This window comes from Pristiophorus japonicus, chromosome 9 (genome assembly GCF_044704955.1).
Source record: "Pristiophorus japonicus isolate sPriJap1 chromosome 9, sPriJap1.hap1, whole genome shotgun sequence".
NCBI lineage: Eukaryota > Metazoa > Chordata > Chondrichthyes > Pristiophoridae > Pristiophorus > Pristiophorus japonicus.
Window position 1 is genome coordinate 34,228,235 of NC_091985.1, and position 21,135 is coordinate 34,249,369.

General features: G+C 45.2%; 1 protein-coding gene across 4 annotated transcripts in view; it reads right to left on the reverse strand.

Annotated features, from left to right (window-relative positions):
• Positions 1 to 21,135, reverse strand: part of ltbp1 (latent transforming growth factor beta binding protein 1) — a 456,945-nt gene that overhangs the window by 403,193 nt on the left and 32,617 nt on the right. For all 4 annotated transcript variants that reach the window (XM_070889256.1, XM_070889254.1, XM_070889255.1 and 1 more), the window contains exon 3: positions 16,883 to 17,165. In XM_070889256.1, the coding sequence (XP_070745357.1) occupies positions 16,883 to 17,165 (283 nt within the window). The remainder of the gene's footprint in view (positions 1 to 16,882; positions 17,166 to 21,135) is intronic.

Genomic DNA, 21,135 nt, shown 5'->3' on the forward strand with positions numbered 1-21,135 from the left:
TGGTCTTTTAAAATATAAATCTTTCCTCCTCGTTCCACCGCAACCCTGGAAGCTGGGACCACACAGGCATTCCCAGCACCACTATGACAAGTGACGGGAAGTGCGGCGGGTGATGTTCCATACTCAACTGTTGTATTCAATGTCCCGTGTCGCTTCCAGCAGGATTTCCCACCTCAACCCTTTAAGCTGCGCCAGCGAGCTGGTGTGATTCCAGCATAAAATCCCTCGCTACGGTTTTTAAACCACAGTCAGGCTTATTTTCTTTAACCAAAACACAACTTGTTTTTACGTGAAAATCTTTAAACAGTGCTCTTTATTTCAAGCAGAGCATTTTAGCCCCATCATTCCATTTGAGACCAAAGGTATAAGTGTGCTTCTTAGTGGTGTCGTAAGAATATATGACATTGGTCACAAGAATAGGATAATCAGATTCCCCAGCTGAAATTGTTCTTGGTGGATAATCCTGCCAACTGACAGAGAGGCTTTGAGAGGTTCTTTGTTTTGCAGAACAGCTAAAAATCCAAAGTAAATTACAAGCACACTTGGCTGAACTGAAGAGTCCAGATGGCTGTGCCTATGGGAATAATAGGGAGCCTGCGTGAGTACTATCATGACCGAGCGACTTTCGGAGCGTATGTGGAGTGGCTAGAAATGTTTTTCACCGCGAATAGTATCGTCGAAGTCCCTGATGATGAAAACCATAACCCGTTGGTTTTAGAAAGAAAACGGGCTATTTTCTTGACTGAAGCAGGTCCCGAGGTGTATGAAACCTTAAAAAATGTGCTTGTACCTGTCAAGGCAAAGGACCTGCCACTGACGGAGAGAACAGCACTAGAATCCTAAGCCCCTGGAAATTGCTGAAAGTTATCATTTTGGAACACGAGATCAATTCATTGATGAGAGTATCAGTGAATAAATTGTAGCTTTTAAAAAGCTATCCATTTACTGTCATTTCTTAAACTTTCAGGACCGGGCATTGTGTGACCGCTTTGTTTGTGGGTTGAGAATTGAAGCAATCAGAAGAAGGTTGTTGACAACCCCTAACTTGACTTTTGATTTAGCTTGTCAGACAGCTATGTCAATGGATATGGCCGACCAATATTCCCGAGAATTTCACGCCATTTCCAGTCATCGGACAACTGAGGTGAATCGCCTACAGGTTAGAAGTAAAAGGCAGTTGGGCCCAAGGCCTCAGTAACTGGCTAAAGTAACAGCGCATTGAAGTCGTGCTATCGGTGCCTGGGACAACACATTGCTCAAAGCTGCCCATATGTGAAGGCAGAGTGTTTCTTCTGCAAGAAAACTGGGCATCTTGCGAAGGCATGCCAACTGAAGAGTAAACTGATTTTCAAGGCTAGAAGTATAAATCGCCAGACACTACCTAGCATTGAAGAGAAGCAACAGGACAAGAAGGTTCTGGAGATAACGTCATCAAGAGCATGAGGGTATCTAACAACGATTCACGATGTATTGTCATCCAAGATACCCATGGAAATCGACACTGGTTTATCCATGCGCATAATACCAGAATCGCTACATCTCGACAAGTTACGTGATTTTCCACTGGAGAAATTGAAGATAGAGCTGCGAGGCTACTCAGGAGAGCAAATCCCTATGGGATCAGTTTCAGAGCTTACCTTTCATAGTACTATAGCCTGCTTTGATAGGTAGAAATTAGTTGGGATCACTAAAGCTGGATTGGAATGCAGTTTTTCATGTGAAAAGATGACGTCATCAAGCAGTATCCAAAGGTATTCCACGAAACAGGCAGTATGATCCAAGAATTCAAGGTCAGTGTCTGAGTGCAGAAGGACACAAGACCAGTTTACTGCAAGCCACGTCCCGTACCGTACGCAATCAAGGAGAAAATTGAGCAAGAACTCAAAAGACTAGAAACTGAGAACATTATCTCTTAGGTAGATCTAAGTAATTGGGCTGTACCCATTGTTGTTGTACCTAAGTCAGATGATAATGCTGATGCTATATCCAGATTGCCAGCCCCATCACAAGTTACACTCAATAGGGAAGAAGTGTTCTATTTTTCATACATTGATGAGCTGCCAATCACAGCTGAAAAAATTAGTACAGCAACCAAATGTGACCCAGTTATGTCAAAGGTATATGATTACATAGCAAATGGCTGGCCAAACCAAGTATCAGAGAAAGATATTCATCCGTACTTCGTAGGAATGAATTATCAGTGGATAAAGATTGTATCATGTGGGGTGCAAGAGTAGTTATTCCAAATAAGTTCAAGTCCAAATTATTAGGAGATCTTCATGACCAGCACCTGGGGATGTGCTTGACCAAGTGTTTTGCACGCAGTTATTTATGGTGGTCAGGTTTAGATAAAGATATAGACTACATCATTAGTCAGTGTACAACATGTCAATCGGTAAGCAAGAAATCACCATTAGTATCATTACAGCCATGGAAATGGCCTCCCAGAGTGTGGCAAAGGTTAAATGTAGAATTTACTGAGCTAGAAGGACAACAATTGTTCATTGTGATTGTTAGCCGTTCGAAGTGGGTAGAGATGTTTCTGATGCGGAAAATAACAACAAGTAAAACACTAAACAACTTGCGAAGATTGTTTTCTTCATATGACCTCCCAGAAGAAATTGTGTCTGATAATGGGCTGCAATTTTGTTCAGAGAATTTGCATAGTTCATGAGCAGAAACAATGTGAAATATACCAAGGTTCCACCGTACCACCCTGCTTCAAATGGTTCAGCAGAGCACACAGTACAAATTGTAAAACGTCCCCTCATCAAACAAATATTGGATCCAAATCCAAAGAAAAGGCAGTTGTAATTGGACCACAAACTGGCAAACTTTCCTGAGATATGGAAGGAGTTGAAAGTTGGAATGATTCGATTATTTCTGATGAATCAGATAGTCTTGTTACAAGTAGAGTACCAGTAGCAAATCCTACATCACATGTACTAGAAACAAGACCAAGAGAAAGTCAGAATTTAAGTCTGAGTCCGAGTCAGTTCGACAAATAGTCTGAAGTTGTAAAGAGTCAAAATGTAGATCAAGGGCTGCCCTTGGAGAAAAACTTTCCTCAGGCTCAGCCTAGAATGAGTCTAAGTTCAACACCAAGTTTGAAAAGTTCTGTTTGAGAGCAAAGGTATCTTCTTCGAAACAAAAAACCAGTGGTTAAGTTTGATTTGTAATTATGGAAAAATAAGTCCATATCTTTTGTTGTGTATAACCATGCAAGTTATGTATGATGATTATTTTGTTATGATTACTTCTTTAATAAGGAGCTCCACCTCGTGGACTACTGCTCCACCTAATGGACTACTGTGGTATGCAACTATTGATGTAAATACAATAAAAGGTCATGTGACAAAGTCACATGATAACAGGTTTTCTGTATTGGAGCCATCTTCTTGTAGTGTGTTTCTTAGCGATGTCATAAGAATATATCACAGACCTCCAGTTAGGGGAAATCGGTAAATGGAGTGGAATCCAATCTCGCCTGGGCAGTTGCATTGAGACAACTAGGACCGAACAGGTGTTAGCTTTGGCTCAGTGGTAGCATGCTCGACTCTTAGTCAGAAGTTTGTTGGTTCAAGTCCCACTGTCAAAGGCTCATTTTTTGAATGGGACATTAAGCTCAGGTGGGGGTAAAAGATCCCATGGCATTATTTGAAGAAGAGTAGGGAGTTCTTCCCAGTGCCCTGGCCAATACTTATCCCTCAACCAAAACCTAAAAAAAAACAAATGCTCTGATAATTTATAACATTTGTACGAACTTGCTGTGCGCAAATTGGCTGTCACATTTCCTACATTACAACTACACTTGAAGAGTACTCCATTAGTTGTAAAGTACTTCGGGACATCCTGAGGTTGTGAAAGGTGCTATATAAATGCAAGACTTTTTTCCCTTTATCTGCATCCTTCCTAATGCTCGGTTCCTGACTGTGCTCTCAAGCCCAGTTCAAGAGTTCATTACTAGCCGTAAAGGAGAGAATTTGTGTGTCAGCAATGTTTTTCCACTCTTTCTAGAGAGACTAGTTTAGATGCAAAGCATTGCCCAGATTGCAGTGCCCTATTAATCAATCCCTTGGTCCTTAAGAAGACTACCACACCACCAAGACACTTTTTCAAAAATCGGATAATTAGAAAAAAAATACAATTAATGTCCTTTTTGGTTTTTCTGTCTTGGTGAAGGTTTTCTTCACAACAATGAGTGACTATGATATTGCTGAGATACTGACTCGGGGAGTTTCCCAGATTGACAGCACAATGGAGCTGCAGTAACACCAGCAGTGATCAACACCTGATTAACCAAGGGTATTTCAATCCCAACTGTGCATATTACTTCAGCTTTTTCATACAGTCAGACTTAATGTACGAAGCCAGTTTTCCTCATGCTGTTATGAGCAATCGCTTTTCAAACCAAAATATTCCAAAACTCGCCGAAGCTCATTTGGATAAGCCTTGCCACAATATGACTAAACAATCAATCAAACACTTGGTCCTACTAGGGCCCTGGGGATGTCATCTGTTAAATGCAATCAGTCAGAGTTGGGTGGTGTAACACTGAAATGATATACAGTGCTGATTATCATTTTCTTCCATTTTTCCGCCAATTTTAATCTTCTTTCCAGCGCTCTCTCAGTGGGATGGGGTTCCACAAGCAGCAGTCACCCTGAAATACATTCCCCAATTGGCCATTGTTCACATTCATGAGTCTTGACAGAAAGTGCCAACAGGTTGTCCATTTTCAGAGGATATCATTATCAAGGCCAATCCTATCCTCTCCCCAGTGTTCATGCACATGAACTTTCAGCTGAGGTTACTATAGAGCAATTAGGAGTAGAAACTCCTGGCTGATTTTCCTCTCCATATGATGCTGTCAATTGTAGTTCCCTTGATGCCACCCCTGTCGGCTAACTCAGCACAGACTGACAGTCGAGTCTGAAACCTTCCTGGTCAGTGTGGTTCAGAAATGGAGACTTTAGAAGAAGAAGAAGAACAACAACAACAACTTGTATTTATATAGCGCCTTTAACGTAGTAAAACGTCCCAAGGCGCTTCACAGGACAAAACAAATAAATTTGACATGAAGAGAGAAAGACTTACATTTATATAACGCCTTTCACAACCACCCGACGGCTCAAAGCGCTTTACAGCCAAGGAAGTACTTTTGGAGTGTAGTCACTGTTGAAATGTGGGAAACGCAGCAGCCAATTTGCGCACAGCAAGCTCCCGCAAACAGCAATGTGATAATGACAAGATAATCTGTTTTTGTTATGTTGATTGAGGGGATAAATATTGGCCAGGACACCGGGGATAATTACCTTGCTCTTCTTCAAAATAATGCCATGGGATCTTTTACGTCCACCTGGGAGCAGACGGGGCCTCATCTGAAAGTCGGCATCTCCGACAGAGCTGCACTCCCCTCAGCACTGCACTGCAGTGTCAGCCTAGATTTAGGTGCTCAAGTTCCTGGAGTGGGAACTTGAACCCACAATCTTCTGACTCAGGTGAGTGTGTTACCCACTGAGCCACAACTTCTGAGACATGCTGAAATTTTCTTAGATTTTGTTTAGGGAAATTTTAGAGAAATTGCAGAGTTTTCTCTTCTACGAGGAATAGGGTTTGGTTAGTCACCTCCCTCATTAAACACACAATGAAGGAGAGTTCAGAACCATGGAAATTATATGTGATCCTTTGAAGTGAATGAGTTCAACAGACGTGCTTTTCAATACTGTTACCTCCTTATAAACATTCACTGAAATATCTTGCGTATTGTTAGGGTAAAAGCGTCAAATATACAAAGATGGACTGCTGTGCCTAAAAGGTTTTCAACATTAAGAAAGATGCATGGCCAGGAATGTACTCCTGACTTCTTGATCATTCATGATAAGATCTTAGTGATGTGTCCTGCACCCCACTCAAGAAATGTGTGTGTAGCCACGGTGAAATAATAAAAAAACAGACTCCAAGTGCAACAGCAATTGAGGCCCATTTTTGTTACGGCTTAGTGGTAGCACTCTCACCTCTGAGTCAGAACATAAGAAATAGGAACCAGAGTAGGCCACCTGGCCTCTCGAGCCTGCTCCGCCATTCAATAAGCTGATCTGACCATGGACTCAGCTCCGCTTCCCCGCCCGCTCCCCATAACCCTTTATTTCCTTATTGCTCAAAAATGTGTCTCTCTCCACCTTAAACATATTCAATGACCCAGCCTCCACAGCTCTCTGGGGCAGAGAATTCCACAGATTTACACCCCTCTGAGAGAAGAAATTCCTCCTCAGCTCAGTTTTAAATGGGCGACCCCTTATTCTAAAACTATGCCCCCTGGTTCTAGATTCCCACAGGGGAAACATCTTCTCTGCATCTACCTTGTCGAGCCCCCTCATTATCTTATATGTCTAAAATAGATCACCTCTCATTCTTCTGAACTCCAATGAGTACAGGCCCAACCTGCTCAACCTTTCTTCATAAGTCAACCCCCCCATCTCAGGAATCAGCCGAGTGAACCTTCTCTGAACTGCCTACAATGCAAGTATATCGCACCTTAAAAAAGGAGACCAAAACTGTACGCAGTACTCTAGGTGTGGCCTCACCAATACCCTGTACCACTGTAGCAGGTCTTCTCTGCTTTTATACTCTATCCCCCTTGCAATAAAGGCCAACATTCCATTTGCCTTCCTGATTACTTGCTGTACCTGCATACTAACTTTTTGTGTTTCATGCACAAGGATCCCCAGGTCCCTCTGTACTGCAGCATTTTGTAATTTTTCTTCATTTAAATTATAATTTACTTTATCATTTTTTTATGCCAAAGTGGATAACCTCACACTTTCCCACATTATACTCCATCTGCCAAAATTTTGCCCACTTACTTAGCCTGTCTATATCCCTTTGCAGATTTTTTGTGTCCTCTTCACAATTTGCTTTCCCACCCATCTTTGTAGTATCAGCAAACTTGGCTACATTACACTTGGTCCCTTCATCCAATTCATTAATATAGATTGTAAATAGTTGAGGCCCCAGCACCGATCCCTGTGGCACCCTACTAGTTACTGTTTGCCAACCGGAAAATGACCCATTTATCCTGACTCTCTGTGTGGGTTCAAGCCCCACTCCAGAGCTTGAGCACAATAATCTAGGCTGACACTCCAGTGCAGTGTTGAGGGAATTCTGCACCTTCACGGGTGCCATCTTTTGGATGAGACGTTAAACCGAGGCTCCATCTGCTCTCTCAGGTGGACATAAAAGATCCCAAATTTCGACTTTGCCTCACGCTTTCTCAGCTCACTACCATCCACCCTTAGCAAGAAACAATCCAGGAGATGCAACAGGGCCATAAATGTCCCCAGACACGTGAGGAACAAAGGTAAGTTGTGGTGAAGAAAAGTGAGCAGTACATGAAAAACTGGCATTTATATCAGCCTTTTCTCCAACCTCCTCGTGAGGCATCTATCAAAATCTCTCATCTCACCTTTAACATGATCAGTCAGTCTAAACTGCTACAAGACGAGGTCTAATTCAGCCTCCATGAGCCAGTTCCCAGTATATATTATTTTACTTCAGAGAACTGCTTCCCAGCAAATTGTATCTCACAGGAGCAAGCTATGCCAAATGCAGCATAATATTTGTCTTCAAAGATCAGGGAAACTATCTGTCAAGATCAGATACACAGAAAGCAGATCACATCACTTTGCTTTCTTTAATGATGCATCAGCAATATTTTCCACAGCATGGCATCAATGAAGCATATTTTTCTAACTACATGCATCTGTTTCATGGTGGCAAAACAACACTCGAGATTCTCTAAGCCCACTGTGGACCAAACCACAAGACCTCAAAGGACGTGTTGTACTAGCGTAACAGCACTTCCTAGACCTGTAAGCAATCAAAACTTAAATCTTCTGAAATGACAGAGACTTTGAACAATGTTTGTGGTAAGTTAAACAGATATTTAACAGACACGCCTGTCAACAGTATAAAATTCTGCCTTGAAAGCTAGGACAGCACAGCGAAAGGACTTAATTACGTTCAACACTCTTCTACCTTTTTCTACCAAATATTCCATCTAAAGATTAAGAACAGCAAGAGTAAATGCAACAATAAATTGATAGATGGCAAATAAAAATGCATTATTTGCCACAAATCTTTGTATTGATTTCAGTACCATTGGATAATAGAGGTGGCTGGTGGATGATAATAAAACACTGACACCAGCAGCATTGCCACTGCACTGCAACAGAGGGCAAAAGTGGTAAAGAAAGATATAACTTGTAATTATAGAACACCTTTCATGACCTCAGGATTTCCCAAAGCACTTCACAGCCAATGATACTTTTGAAGTGTAGTTAATGTTGTGATGTAAGGAAACGTGGCAATTTGTGCACAGCAAGGTGCCACAAACAGCAATGAGGTAAATGACCAGTTAATCTGTTTATGATGGTATTGGCTGAGGGACAAATATTGGCCAGGACACTGGGAGAATTGCATTGCTCTTCTTCCAACAGTGCCCATGGGATCTTTTACGTCCAGCTGAGATCAGATGGGGCCTCAACTTAATGTTTCATGCACAAGACAGCATCTCCAATGGCACAGCACTCCCTCAGAACGGCGCTAAAATGTCAGCCTAAATGATGTGCTCAGATCTCAAGAGTGCAACTTGAACCCACAACCTTCTGACTCAGAGATGAGAGTCAAGACTGACACAGGTAGGGCAAGGAAGAGGAGGATGCACATCGACCACAGGGTCACTGGGAAACCTGTAGGGGTACGGAAAAGCTGCTGGCTATCAGTGCCAGCCTCAGCAGCTAAATATCAAGGGACTTTGCCACAAACATCTGCTTTAGATCCCATCACACCGTGCTGTCGTGTCACTTCAGAAACGTTGCAAAAGGCTACACTTTCTGTCAACTTGATGTTAATAATTTTCAATAAATTCGAGAGGGAGTGTCATTAGGTAAATGCAACCTCTATGAGGTACGGTGTCATACCGACTAGGAAGGTTGAAGCAACAGTCGGTCTGTGTGGCCGGAGAGTCGGGTCAGTGGAGAACATCAGTCAGAATTTCCGCTCCTGATCATGATCCAGTGATACCTGCTGGAATTGCGTATGTGTGGATCAGACTGAGATGACCCCACAACAAACTAACCAGCCGACACTCACTGTCAAGGATCACCCATGAAGAAGAATTACTTCAGCCAAGTGCTGGAAGTTTGCCATGGTCGCTGGAACTGAACCCATTGAGGACAGGAGGGAAGGATCCTCAAAAAGTATACATCTGAAGTTCAATAGGGTTTGCAGGGATGAGAGGGAATCTCATCCATTAGTGATGGTAAGAACATAAGAATTAGGAGCAGGAGTAGGCCTTGCGGCCAATCGAGCCTGCTCCACCATTCAATAAGATCAAGGCTGACCATCAACCTCAACGCCACTTTCCTGCCCGATCCTCATATCTCTTGATTCCTCTAGAGTGTAAAAGTCTATCTATCTCACCCGTGAATATATTCAACTCCTTGGGGCAGAGAATTTCAAAGATTCACAACCCTCTGAGTGAAGAAATTCCTCCTCATCTCAATCTTAAATGACCTTCCCCTTATCCTGAGACTGTGCCCCCTAGTTCTAGACACTCCGGCCAGAGGAATCAGCCTCTCAGGATCTACCCTGTCAATCCCCCTCAGAATCTTGTATGTTTCAATGAGATCACCTCTCATTCTTCTATACTCCAGAGAGTACAGGCCCATTCTACACAATCTCTCATCATAAGACAGCCCTCTCATCTCAAGAATCAATCCAGTGAACCTCTGTTGTACCGCCTTCAAGGCAAGTATATCCTTCCTGAGATAAGGAGACTAAAACTGTGCACAGTATTCCAGATGTGGTCTCACCAAGGCCCTGTACAATTGTAGCAAGACTTCCTGGGACAGAAATTGCCCCCCCGCCCAAAACGTTTTTTTTTCTTTTTCCTTGGACCCAGAAGTCGCTCTTAAGAGGTTTGATGACAACACTGGAGGGGGGGGGAGAACCAAGAGGGGGTGCCAGGCTAACCTGTTGGCGGCCCGGCCGAATTCGGGGGCATAATTATTGGGCCGACATGGCAGTCGGCCGACAAAAAAAACATGGCGGCAGTGCATCCTCCCCTATAGGGGAAGCCACACCGCCATTGCAGAAGGCCACAGCCTCACTGGACCTCTGGGAAAAAACAGGTTTTGGCACCACCAGGTGGGCCGAAGATTTTCAATGGGGAATGCTGCTGTCGAGGGGGCAGATCGGCGATGTGCACAGTGATGACCCACTTACCACGGATCGGCAGCAGCAGAGTGGCGGGATGGAGGGGGGCGGTGGAGGGGGGGGCTCGGGGCACCACCGGGAAAACTCGGGAGGGCAATTGGGCTATCAGAAGCCATTCCACATAATGTCGGCGGCCACGCCACTCCGCAGTGTGGCCGCCGATTTGCGGTGGTAACAGGCCTTAAGGAGAGGGGCAATTTCAGTCCCCCTTACTCTTATACTCCAACCTCCTTGTAATAAAGGACAACGTGCCATTTGCCTTCCTTATTGCTTGCTGTACCTGCATGCTAGCTTTCTGTGTTTCATGCACAACAAAACCCAAATCTTGCTGAACACCAACATTTAAAAGTTTCTCGCTATTTAAAAAATATTCTGTTTTTCTATTCTTTCTACCAAAGTGAATAACCTCACATTTCCCCACATTGTACTCCATCTGCCACCTTACTGCCCACTTACTCAGTCTATCTATATCCCTTTGCAGACACATTGTGTTCTCCTCACAGCTTACTGTCCCACCTAGCTTTGTATCGTCACCAAACTTGGATACATTACACTCGGTCCCTTCATCTAGGTCATTACTATAATAGCTGAGGCCCCAGCACTGATCCTTGTGGCACCCCACTAGTTACAGCCTGCCAACCTGCTAAAGACCCGTTTATCCCTACTCTTTGTTTCCTGTCCGTTAACCAATCCTCTATCCATGATAATACATTACCTCCAATCCCATGACCCCTTATCTTGTGTAATAACCTTTTATGTGGCTTATCGAGTGCCTTTTGGAAATCCAAATATACTACATCCACGTTTCCCCTTTATTTACCCTGCTAGTTACATCCTCAAACACGATTTTCCTTTCATAAAACCATGTTGACTCTGCCTAATCATGTTATGATTATCTAAGTGCCCTGATAGCACTTCTTTAACAATGGATTCCAGCATTTTCCCAATGACTGATGTCGGTCTAACTGGCCTGTAGTTCCCTGTTTGCTCACTTCCTCCTTTGAATAGCGGTATTAGATTTGCTACCTTCCAATCTGCTGGGACCGTTCTAGAATCTAGGGAATTTTGAAAGATCAACACCAATGCATCCACTATCTCTGCAACCACCTCTTTTAGACTGTAGAATGTAAGGCGTCAGGTCCAGGGGATTTGTCGGATTTTAGTCCCTTTAGTTTCTCTAGTACATTGTCTCTACTTATCTTAAGTACGTTAAGTTCCTCACCCTCATTAGACCCTTTAGGTATGCTTTTGCGCCTTCTACTGTGAAGACAGATATAAAATATTTGTTTCTGCCATTTCCTTATTCCCCATAATAATGTTTCCTGCCTCAGTCTCTAAGGGACCAATGTTAACTTTTGTTACTCTCTTCCTTTTTACATACTTGTAGAAGCTCTTACAATCTGTTTTTATATTTCTTGCTAGCTTTCTCTCACAGTCTATTCTTTCCCTTTTTATCAATCTTTTGGTCATCCTTTGCTGGTTTCTGAAACGCTCCCAATCCTCAGGCTTACTGCTATTCTTCACAACATTATAAGCTTCTTCTTTCAATCTAATGCTATCCTTAACTTCTTTAGTTAGCCACGGATGGATCACTTTTCCTGTGGAGTTTTTGTTTCTCAATGGAATGTATTTTTGTTGTGAATTATGAAATATTTTTAAAATGCTAGCCACTGCTTAACTATTGCCATACCTTTTAATCTATTTTTCCAATCTACATTAGCCAACTCGCCCTTCAAACCTATGTAATTAGCTTTATTTAAGTTTAAGACGTTAGTTTCAGACTTTGGCAAGTCACTCTCAAGCGTAATGTGAAATTCTATCATATTATGATCACTCTGCCCCCGAGGATCCTTTACTAAGAGATTGCTAATTAACCCTGTCTCATTACACAATACACAATCGAAAATAGCCTGTTCCCTGGTTGGTTCCATGACGTATTGTTCTAGGAAACTGTCCCGAATGCATTCCATGAACTCGTCCTCCAGACGACCCTTACCAATTTGATTTGTCCAGTCTATACAAAGATTAAAGACTCCCACGATTATTGCATTACCTTTGTTACTAACTCCTACTATTTCTTGATTAATATTCTGTCCAACGGTATAGCTACTGTTAGGGGGCCTATATACTACTCCCACTTGTCTGCCCCTTGCTATTCCTTATCTCTACCCATACTGATTCTACTTCCTGACCTTCCGAACCAAGATCCTTTCTCTCTACTTTCCTTATATCATCCTTTATTATCAGGGCTACCCGCCCCCCTCCCCCCACACCTGCTTCCACCACCCACCTCCTTTGCCATCCTGCCTGTCTTTTCGAACATTTAGTTCCCAACCTTAGTCACCTTACAACCACGTCTCTGTAACAGCTATTGGATCAAACCACATTCCTTCCTTCTCTCCCCCCCCCCCCCCCCCCCACTTGGATCGCCCCCTGTACCATGGTGCCATGGTCAGTTTTCCCATCCTCACTGCAGTCCTTTTCCTCATCCATACAGGGAGCAAGTACCTCGTACCTGTTGGACAGGGTCAAGGGCCAAGGTTCCTCCATCACTGCATCCTGGGTGACCATACCTTCCTGACTCGCAGTCACACCATCCTGTCCCTGACCACTGATTAACTCTAAAGTACTACTGAACCTTGAGGGTGTGGCTGCCTGCTGGAGCAAAGTGTCCAGGTAACTCTTCCCTTCCCTGATGCATCTCAATGTCTGCTGATTGTACTCCAGCTCAACAACTCTGAGCCGAAGATCGTCGAGTTGCAGACACTTACCCCTGATATGGTTGCTCGGGATCACGATGCTCTCCACCAGCTCCCACATGCTGCAGTTACGCCACACCACCTGCCCCCCTACAACACCACTCCTCCTTATCTCAGCCTTAAAAGGCCAACCCCTTATCCTGAGACTATCCCGAGCAGCCAACTTGATTGGCACCCCATCCACCACCTTAATCATTCACTCCCTGCACCACCGGTGCACCGTGGCTGCAGTGTGCACCATCTACAAGGCTTCTTCGACAGCACTTCCCAAACCCGCAAACTCTAGGCACATGGGAACACCATCACCTGCAACTTCCCCTCCAAGTCACACACTATCCTGATGTGGAAATATATTGTCGTTCCTTCATCGTCGCTGGGTCAAAATCCTGGAACTGCTTCCCTAACAGCACTGTGGGAGTCCCTTCACCACACGGACTGCAGCAGTTCAAGAAGGCGGTTCACCAGCACCTTCTCCAGGGCAATTAGGGATGGGCAATAAATGCTGGCCTTGCCAACGATGCCCACATCCCATTAACAAATGAAAGAAAAATGACCCCTAGTTCTAGACTCTCCAGCCAGGGGAAATAATCTCTCAGTATCTATCCTGTCAATCCCCCTCTGAATCTTCTCCGGAAACTGGGATTTCTCACTGCATAGCACACAAAGTAGCCAAACATTAAATGTCAAGCACTTTTGTTGCTGTAATCCAAAATCACAAACATTGCTTTCATATTGGCCTTATTTTAATTCAGAAACCAGTGGAAAACAGGCCGTACTGAGCAGGCCCCAGAGCTCAAGCTACGAGCAATGATTGGACAGGCTGCGGTTGTTTTCCTTGGAACAGAGGAGGCTGAGGGGAGATTTAATTGAGGTCTATAAAGTTATGAGAAGCCTGGATAGAGTGGATAGGGAGGTTCTACTTCCCTTAGCAGAGGGGTGAATAACCAGGGGGCATAGATTTAAAGTAGCTGGATGAAAGATTAGAGGGGAGAGGAGGGGGGTAAAATTCACCCAGAGGATAGTGGTGGTCTGGAACTCACTGCCTGAAAGGTGGGAGAGGCAGAAACATTTAAAAAGTAATTGGATGTGCACTTAAAGAGCTGTGACCTAAAGGCTACAGACCTAGTGCTGGAAGGTGGGATTAGGCTGGGTAACTTTTTTTCGACCACATGGACACGACGGGCCAAATGTCCTCCTTCTGGGCCCAAGTTTCCACATGATTTGCGCCTGATTTTTAGGAGCAACTGGTGGAGAACGGACTATCTTAGAAATCGCAATTCTCCACATTTTTTTTTCTGCAGTTCTAGTCAGGTAGAACAGTTCTACTTTGGAACAGAATGTTTTTTTCGAAAGGGGGCGTGTCCGGCCACTGACGCCTGGTTTGAAAGTTTCCATAGTGAAAACTTACTCCAAACTAACTTAGAATGGAGCAAGTGAAGATTTTTGTAGAACTGAAAAAACCTGTTCTACACATTAAAAAATCAGGCGCAGGTTACAAATTAGGCGTCCAGAACGAGGTGGGGGGGGGGGGGGGGAAGGGAACTCATTAAATTCAACAATAAATCCTTATTTATACTTATACAAATATTATACAAATAAATCCAACCTGAATAAACATTTATAAGCAAAGAAAAGATTAAATAAACCATCTTCCTACCTGTGTGAAAGTGCTTCAGCCACGGAGAATGCTGCAGGCGTTCGTTCCCGCGGGGGTGGGGAAGGAGACAGCGGTTTGTTCCCGCGGAGCAGGGGGGGGAAGGAGACAGTGAGAAGGCTGCAAGAAGCCTCAGTGCTGATGTGCTGATGGCAATGTGCTTTTATTAAAAAATGTTCAAAAATTAAACAGCTACAAAGAACTACAAAAATGGCCGAGTGCCAATGTTTCCTTCACACTGCGCGTGCGCGAACGCTCCAACGCGCACGCGCAGCGTTGCCGGCAGGAAAAAAACTAATTTAAATGGTACCCACCCCCTCCCACTTACAAAATCGGCGCGAGTGTAGGCTCCGCCCCCCTGGGCGCCATGCCAAACAGACAAGGAGCTGCAGGGCTCTCCAGAATCGCGCGTTTTTTTTCCGGCGCCGTTTTAGGCGCGAAAAACGGGTGCCCAGCTCGGAGGGGTGCCCGTTTTTTATCGTGTGGAAACTTGGGCCCTCTGTGTGGTAACGTTTCTATGATTCTATGATTTGGTAATCCCAACTCTTTGCGCTTGCAAGACTGTAGAGTTGCTTGATTATAGCGTGCCTTCTGCATTGCTGACTGATTCATCAAACCACACGATAATATCAGTCATGTGTCTAATCATATCCAAAGAAACAATTTCAAAAAAACAAGCACAGCCATATTACTCTCTCTACCCCTGCACTGCAACTAGTCCGTGCACTGCTCCCTTACCCACTGCGCTCCCTCTTCCTCTCTGGTTCCAGGCCCTGCTTTCTGATGGATCTGAGTACGTCCCTGCTGTTTGCTCACTGCCCTGCCTCAAACCTGTCCTCTCATTGAGTCTCAAGTCGCCATTGCGTGGGTCATAAACAATGCTGTGGAAAAATGCCGAGGTGGAGAAAGTCCATCGGGAGGGCGTTGAGCTCTTCGAGTCTCAACGCAAAGAGCGTGAAGAGGCCAAGCGCAGGCAGTGGAAGGAGCACCCGGCAAACCAGCCACAGACCCTGTTACAGGTCTGTCCCACCTGTAACAGGGTCTGTGGCTCTCGTATCGGACTGTTCAGCCATCAAAGAACTCACTTTGGGAGTGGAAGCAAGTCTTCCTCGATTCCGAGGGACTGCCTATGATGGAAGCTATAAACAGCCAGAGTCAGGAAAAATTCAGGTCCGTCTGAAATGGTTCACACCTACCGTTGTTGAAGTGTTTTTCCTGCCGCGGTGGATGAGGTGGCCTCTTGAGCGAAATTCCGCTCTTTGGCTGTTTTTTTTCCGGCGGGCCAGAAGTCGGTCATAATGGGGATGGGTAGTGGAACGGTGAGCACACTAGAGGGGCGGAAGTTGAGTGCGGGATTCTCGCCGTTTCCTTCGCTGTCAGTCATCAGCCTGGAGCTGATGACATCATGACGCATGAGCGTCACCACGTCTCTGCCCGTCACACAAAGGGGTGAGCCGCTGCGCGCTCTGCCATTATTTCAGTTCGGTCCACTGGACCGCCAGCGAGGGTTTCGGCCGGGCCAGCGGCCTGGCACCCAAGAGGGGGGTACCAGGCTGTCTGTTGGCGGCCCGGCCGTACCCGGGGGCGTAATTATTGGCCCGACCTGGCATTTGGCCGACCAAAAAAAATAAAATGGTGGCCGCGGCAGTGCACCCTCCCCTTGAATAACCGCCGTACAGCCATGTCATACACACAGCGAACACAGCGCACCGACAGAAAAAGTCGTCGGGAGTACCACATGGCGGCCCAAAGATTTTTCCAGGTGAATTTAGATGGAAGTGCGGGAGATTGGCGGTGTGCGCTTCGATGACACACTTAGGAGGGGTCGGCAGCAGCGGGGTGGAAGTGGGGACGGCCGAAAAAACTACCGAGGAGAATTTCGCCAGCGGCGGCCATTCGACCCCAAATCGGCGGCCATTCGACTCCGCCGCACAGCTGCCGCTTTCCGACAGTAAGAGGCCTTTTCTGGAGGCTGAATTTCGGCCCCATGATTGTTTGCCCCTCCTTCCTCAATAGCCCATGCTATTGATCTTCACCTGCTTCTGAAATTAAGGCAAGGTTGAGCTAACGGTTGAATTTTTTTTTACATAATTTGGAAACAAAGTCAACATCGGTCAATCTATTCACGGTGCATTCAGTCAAGTTTCTGCATTTATTAGTGACATTTTGTGAAGTTTCATGAATTACTTACTGAGACTGCTGGGGCATCATGATGGATGGTTTCTGCTTGACAGTCAAAGACATTTGGCTGAGTGAATTGATTTTCTGAGGAAGTTGCAGCACTCTCTGTGTCAGGGTCTGTTGGGGCACCTGTTGAGGAATAGGCTGAGCCTGTGCCAGAGTGTCTTGGTTGCTGCTGGAATGAGTGCCAGTGGACGTCTGCTCACATGCTTTACCTTTGTTGCCTGGTTTACACACGCAAAACTGGGGCCGTAGGCACATCCCTCCATTTCGGCACTGTGGGGAGCAATTCGCTGTAAGAGAGAGAACATACAGAACTGACATTAATGACGTCAGATTAGCACAAACAAAACCTTGGTTATCTGGAAAGCGGAGGACGAAAGCAGGAAGAAAATTTGATTAGTTATTTTGCACTTCAAAAGACTGACTGAGGTAGATTTTGACACTGTGCGCTGGTGTAAAACGGTGACAGTGAAGGATCAGCTCATTTTACATCTCTCCTGATTTTTATCGCGGTTGACATCAGTGCAAATAAAAATGGGATGAGATATAAAACGGGCGGTTGATTCGCTATCACTCATTTTCAGTCAAGATCTGTCCCACTGCTTTGATTGGAAGAAGGTACAATATGAACATGCAACAAAATCCACTTCTGGTCAGAAGGGGCTTCTTTTGCTCATGTTATGCAAAAAGAAATTGGCCCATTGTAAAGTCATGCAAAGAAATGCTTACCGATCTAATCAAACTAAATGTTGAGTCCTAGCAAAGCTACAATGTTCACTATGAGCCACTTGTTAGACATAATGCGCCATGGTAATGCTTATTATTGTGAAGGCAAGGCTCCCAGGTGAAGCATGGCTAGATGAGATGCCAGGTCAGAGATGAGGGCCGAGTCTCTGACCCATGCTCCCACCTAGCGAGACTCCACATGGGCTCAGAACTCCACAACGTCATTCCTATTGGGTTTTTTTATTTCAAAATATACGTTATTCATATAAAAGTTTACACAATACATTGGAAGACAGTTCAGTACATTTGGATGCGGTCAGCAATTCCATACAATACATTTGGATGCTGACGGCAGTTCCGTTCAATTCATTTGCTTGCTTTACATTTCGAGGTATATTTCAGTATAATCTAGGATACATTGTAATACAGTCATCAAATTAATTTACTAGTGGCACTATACGGTACACGGAATGGGTGAGGGTACAGTTACATTTCTTTGCAACATACATTACTAAACAGAACTTGCATTATACATGGCACTGCATAGCTTTTTTCAGATCACGGTGCTCTATGTATACAAAAAGTTTACAAGTACAGTCCGAGGGGAGTTTTATACTGATTCCTGCCCCCGGGTTTGTCGTGGCGGAAGGGCTTTAAACTGCGGCCCTTCCCCACCGTGCCTTTGCGGCGACTGCACCAATCTTTAGTGCGTCCCTCAGCACGTAATCCTGGATCTTGGATTGTGCCAGTCTGCAACACGCAGACGTGGACATCTCCTTGCTCTGGAAGACCAGCAAGTTTCGGCAAGACCAAAGTGCGTCTTTCACCGAGTTGATGGCCCTCCAGCAGCAGATGATGTCTGTCTCAGTGTGTGTCCCTGGGAACAGCCCGCAGAGCACAGAGTCCTGTGTTACAGAGCTGCTTGGAATGAACCTCGACAGCAACCATTGCACCTTCTTCCAGACCTGCCTTGCAAAGGGGCAATCCTAAAGGAGATGGATGACTGTCTCGTCGGCACCACAGCCAACTCGGGAGCAGAGTGCCATGTCTCTGAAACCCTGGCTGTGCATGAAGGATCTGACGGGTTGGGCCCTCCTCACCGCCAACCAAGCTGCGTCTTGGTGCTTGTGTGAAAGCTCTGGCGATGAGACGTTCTGCCAGACGAGTTTGACAGTCTGCTCGGGGAGCCACCCGACAGGATCCATCATCTCCTTCTTTCGTAGGGCGTCCAGGACCTTATGTGCCGACCACTGCTTTATGGCCTTGTGGTCAAAGGGTTTTTTTCTGAAAAACTTTTCCACGAAGGACAGGTGGACAGGAATGGTGCAACTGGTGGGGGCGTTTTGCGGCAGCGTGGCCAGACCCATCCTTCGCAACACCAGGGACAGGTAGAACCTCAGCACGTAGTGACACTTGGTGTTTGTGTACCGGGAGTCGGTGCACAGCTTGATGCAGCTGCACACAAAGGTGGCCATCAGGATGAGAGCCATGTTCGGAACATCCTTTCCTCCACTGTCCAGAGATTTGTACATCGTGTCTCTGCGGACATGGTCCATTTTGAACCTCCAGACAAAGTGGAAGACGGCCCGGGTGACTGCCACAGCACAGGAGTGGGGTATGGGCAAGACCTGCGCCACGTACAACAACACCAAGAGCACCTCACTCCTGATGACCAGGTTCTTTCCTGCGATGGAGAGGGCACGCAGCCTCCACCATCTCAGTTTTTGTTTCACTTTGGCAGTACGCTCTTCCCAGTTTTTGGCGCACGCCCCATCCGCTCCGAACCATATTCCCAACACCTTCAGGTAATCTGGCTTAACGGTGAAGGGAATAAAGGATCGGTCAGCCCAGTTGCCAAAGAACATGGCCTCGCTTTTGCTGCGATTGACCTTCGCTCCCGAGGCCAGTTCAAACTGATCGCAGATTGTGAGCAATCTGCGGACCGACTGCGGATCCGAGCAAAAGACGGTGACGTCATCCATGTACAGGGAAGTCTTGACCTGAGCGCCTCCGGTGCCTGGGATCGTCACCCCTCTAATGCTCGCATCCTTCCTGATGGACTCGACAAAGGGCTCGATAGAGCACACAAACAAGACAGAGGAGAGCGGACAGCCTTGCCTGACTCCAGACCTGATCGGAAAGCTTTCAGTTTCCCACCCGTTGATTAGAACTGTGCTACTGATGTCTTAAAAGCAGCCACTGACTAAAAACATTTGCAGGGCTACGGGCAAAGGGCGGGGGAGTGGGACTAGCTGAAGTGCTCTTGTAGAGAGCTGGCACAGGCTCAATGGGCCGAATGATCTCCTTCTGTGCTGTACACATTCTATGATTCTATGAACAATGCTACACCCAGGGAAAACTGTGGTCAACAAAGTGATCCAAGATTTACTTTTTCCTTAATTATTATATATTCTAATGAAATGTTCTGGTAAATAATGGTGTTATTCCAAAACGAAAATACAATTCACCGTAAATAAACAGGTATTTAAATAAACCTCATAAAAAAGGACTTAGGCTACATATCAAAAGCAAGTTGCAAAATTGCAATTTTTCCTCTTGTCACATTTTAGGACTTTTGTTCATTTTGCCACGGGCAGGGTTCTCTGAATAATTGATATTAAAGTGTTGCTTTTAAGTTAAATGATGTTTTCTAGGGGTTAGGATTCATGGAGCAGCCATGTAAAGGAGCCTTTGGGACAAAGAGGGGATCGGTACATTAACAAAGCTAATAAGTGAAACTGTTATACTTAATAATCTGGGACAATAGATGCATTGTTGTCACGTGTAGGTTACTTCCAGTAGTCATTCCCACTTCAGATGTTGGGAAGCACTGACTTCGTGCACACAAGGACTGGATATAGTTGACAAGAGCTTCCACCCAGTTAGTGGGAGGTTCTGGTAGCAAGCTAAATGTCAACTCGACTGGCCAGCTCCTGGACAAGGAAGGAATCGGAGGTCAGGCCTCAACTTATTGTGCATGTAAGGCAGCAAATGGAGAGCGAAAATGTGATTTCTTGCTCAGTTGTGAAGTCTACTGCAAAAGACTGTAAATTAAAATAGGGCCGACCAGATCCCGGCTAGGGCTGACCAGAAAGAGAAAGGACTGTATTTGGCCCACTAATGGGGGCAGCATTGTATTTTATTTGTTACAGGAATCATTGACGGAAGTTAGGAGCCTAGAATTGCTGCTCTTTTCAAGCAAGTGTGTATGCTGTAAAATAACCCAGATTCTTGTCAACACATTATGTAGAAATATATAGAATTTACAGCACAGAAACAGGCCATTCGGCCCATCTGGTTTATGCTGGCGTTGGTGCTCCACACAAACTTCGTCTCACCCAATCAGCCTCTCCTCTTCATCTAACCCTATCAGCTTATTCTTATCCAACATGGCTGTAAAGCGCTTTGAGACGTCCGGTGGTCGTGAAAGGTTCTATGTAAATGCAAGTCTTTCTTTCGTTCAACTACTCCTTGTGATAGCAGGTCCCACATTCTTATCCTTCTATTCCTTTCTCCCTCATGTACTTATCTAGC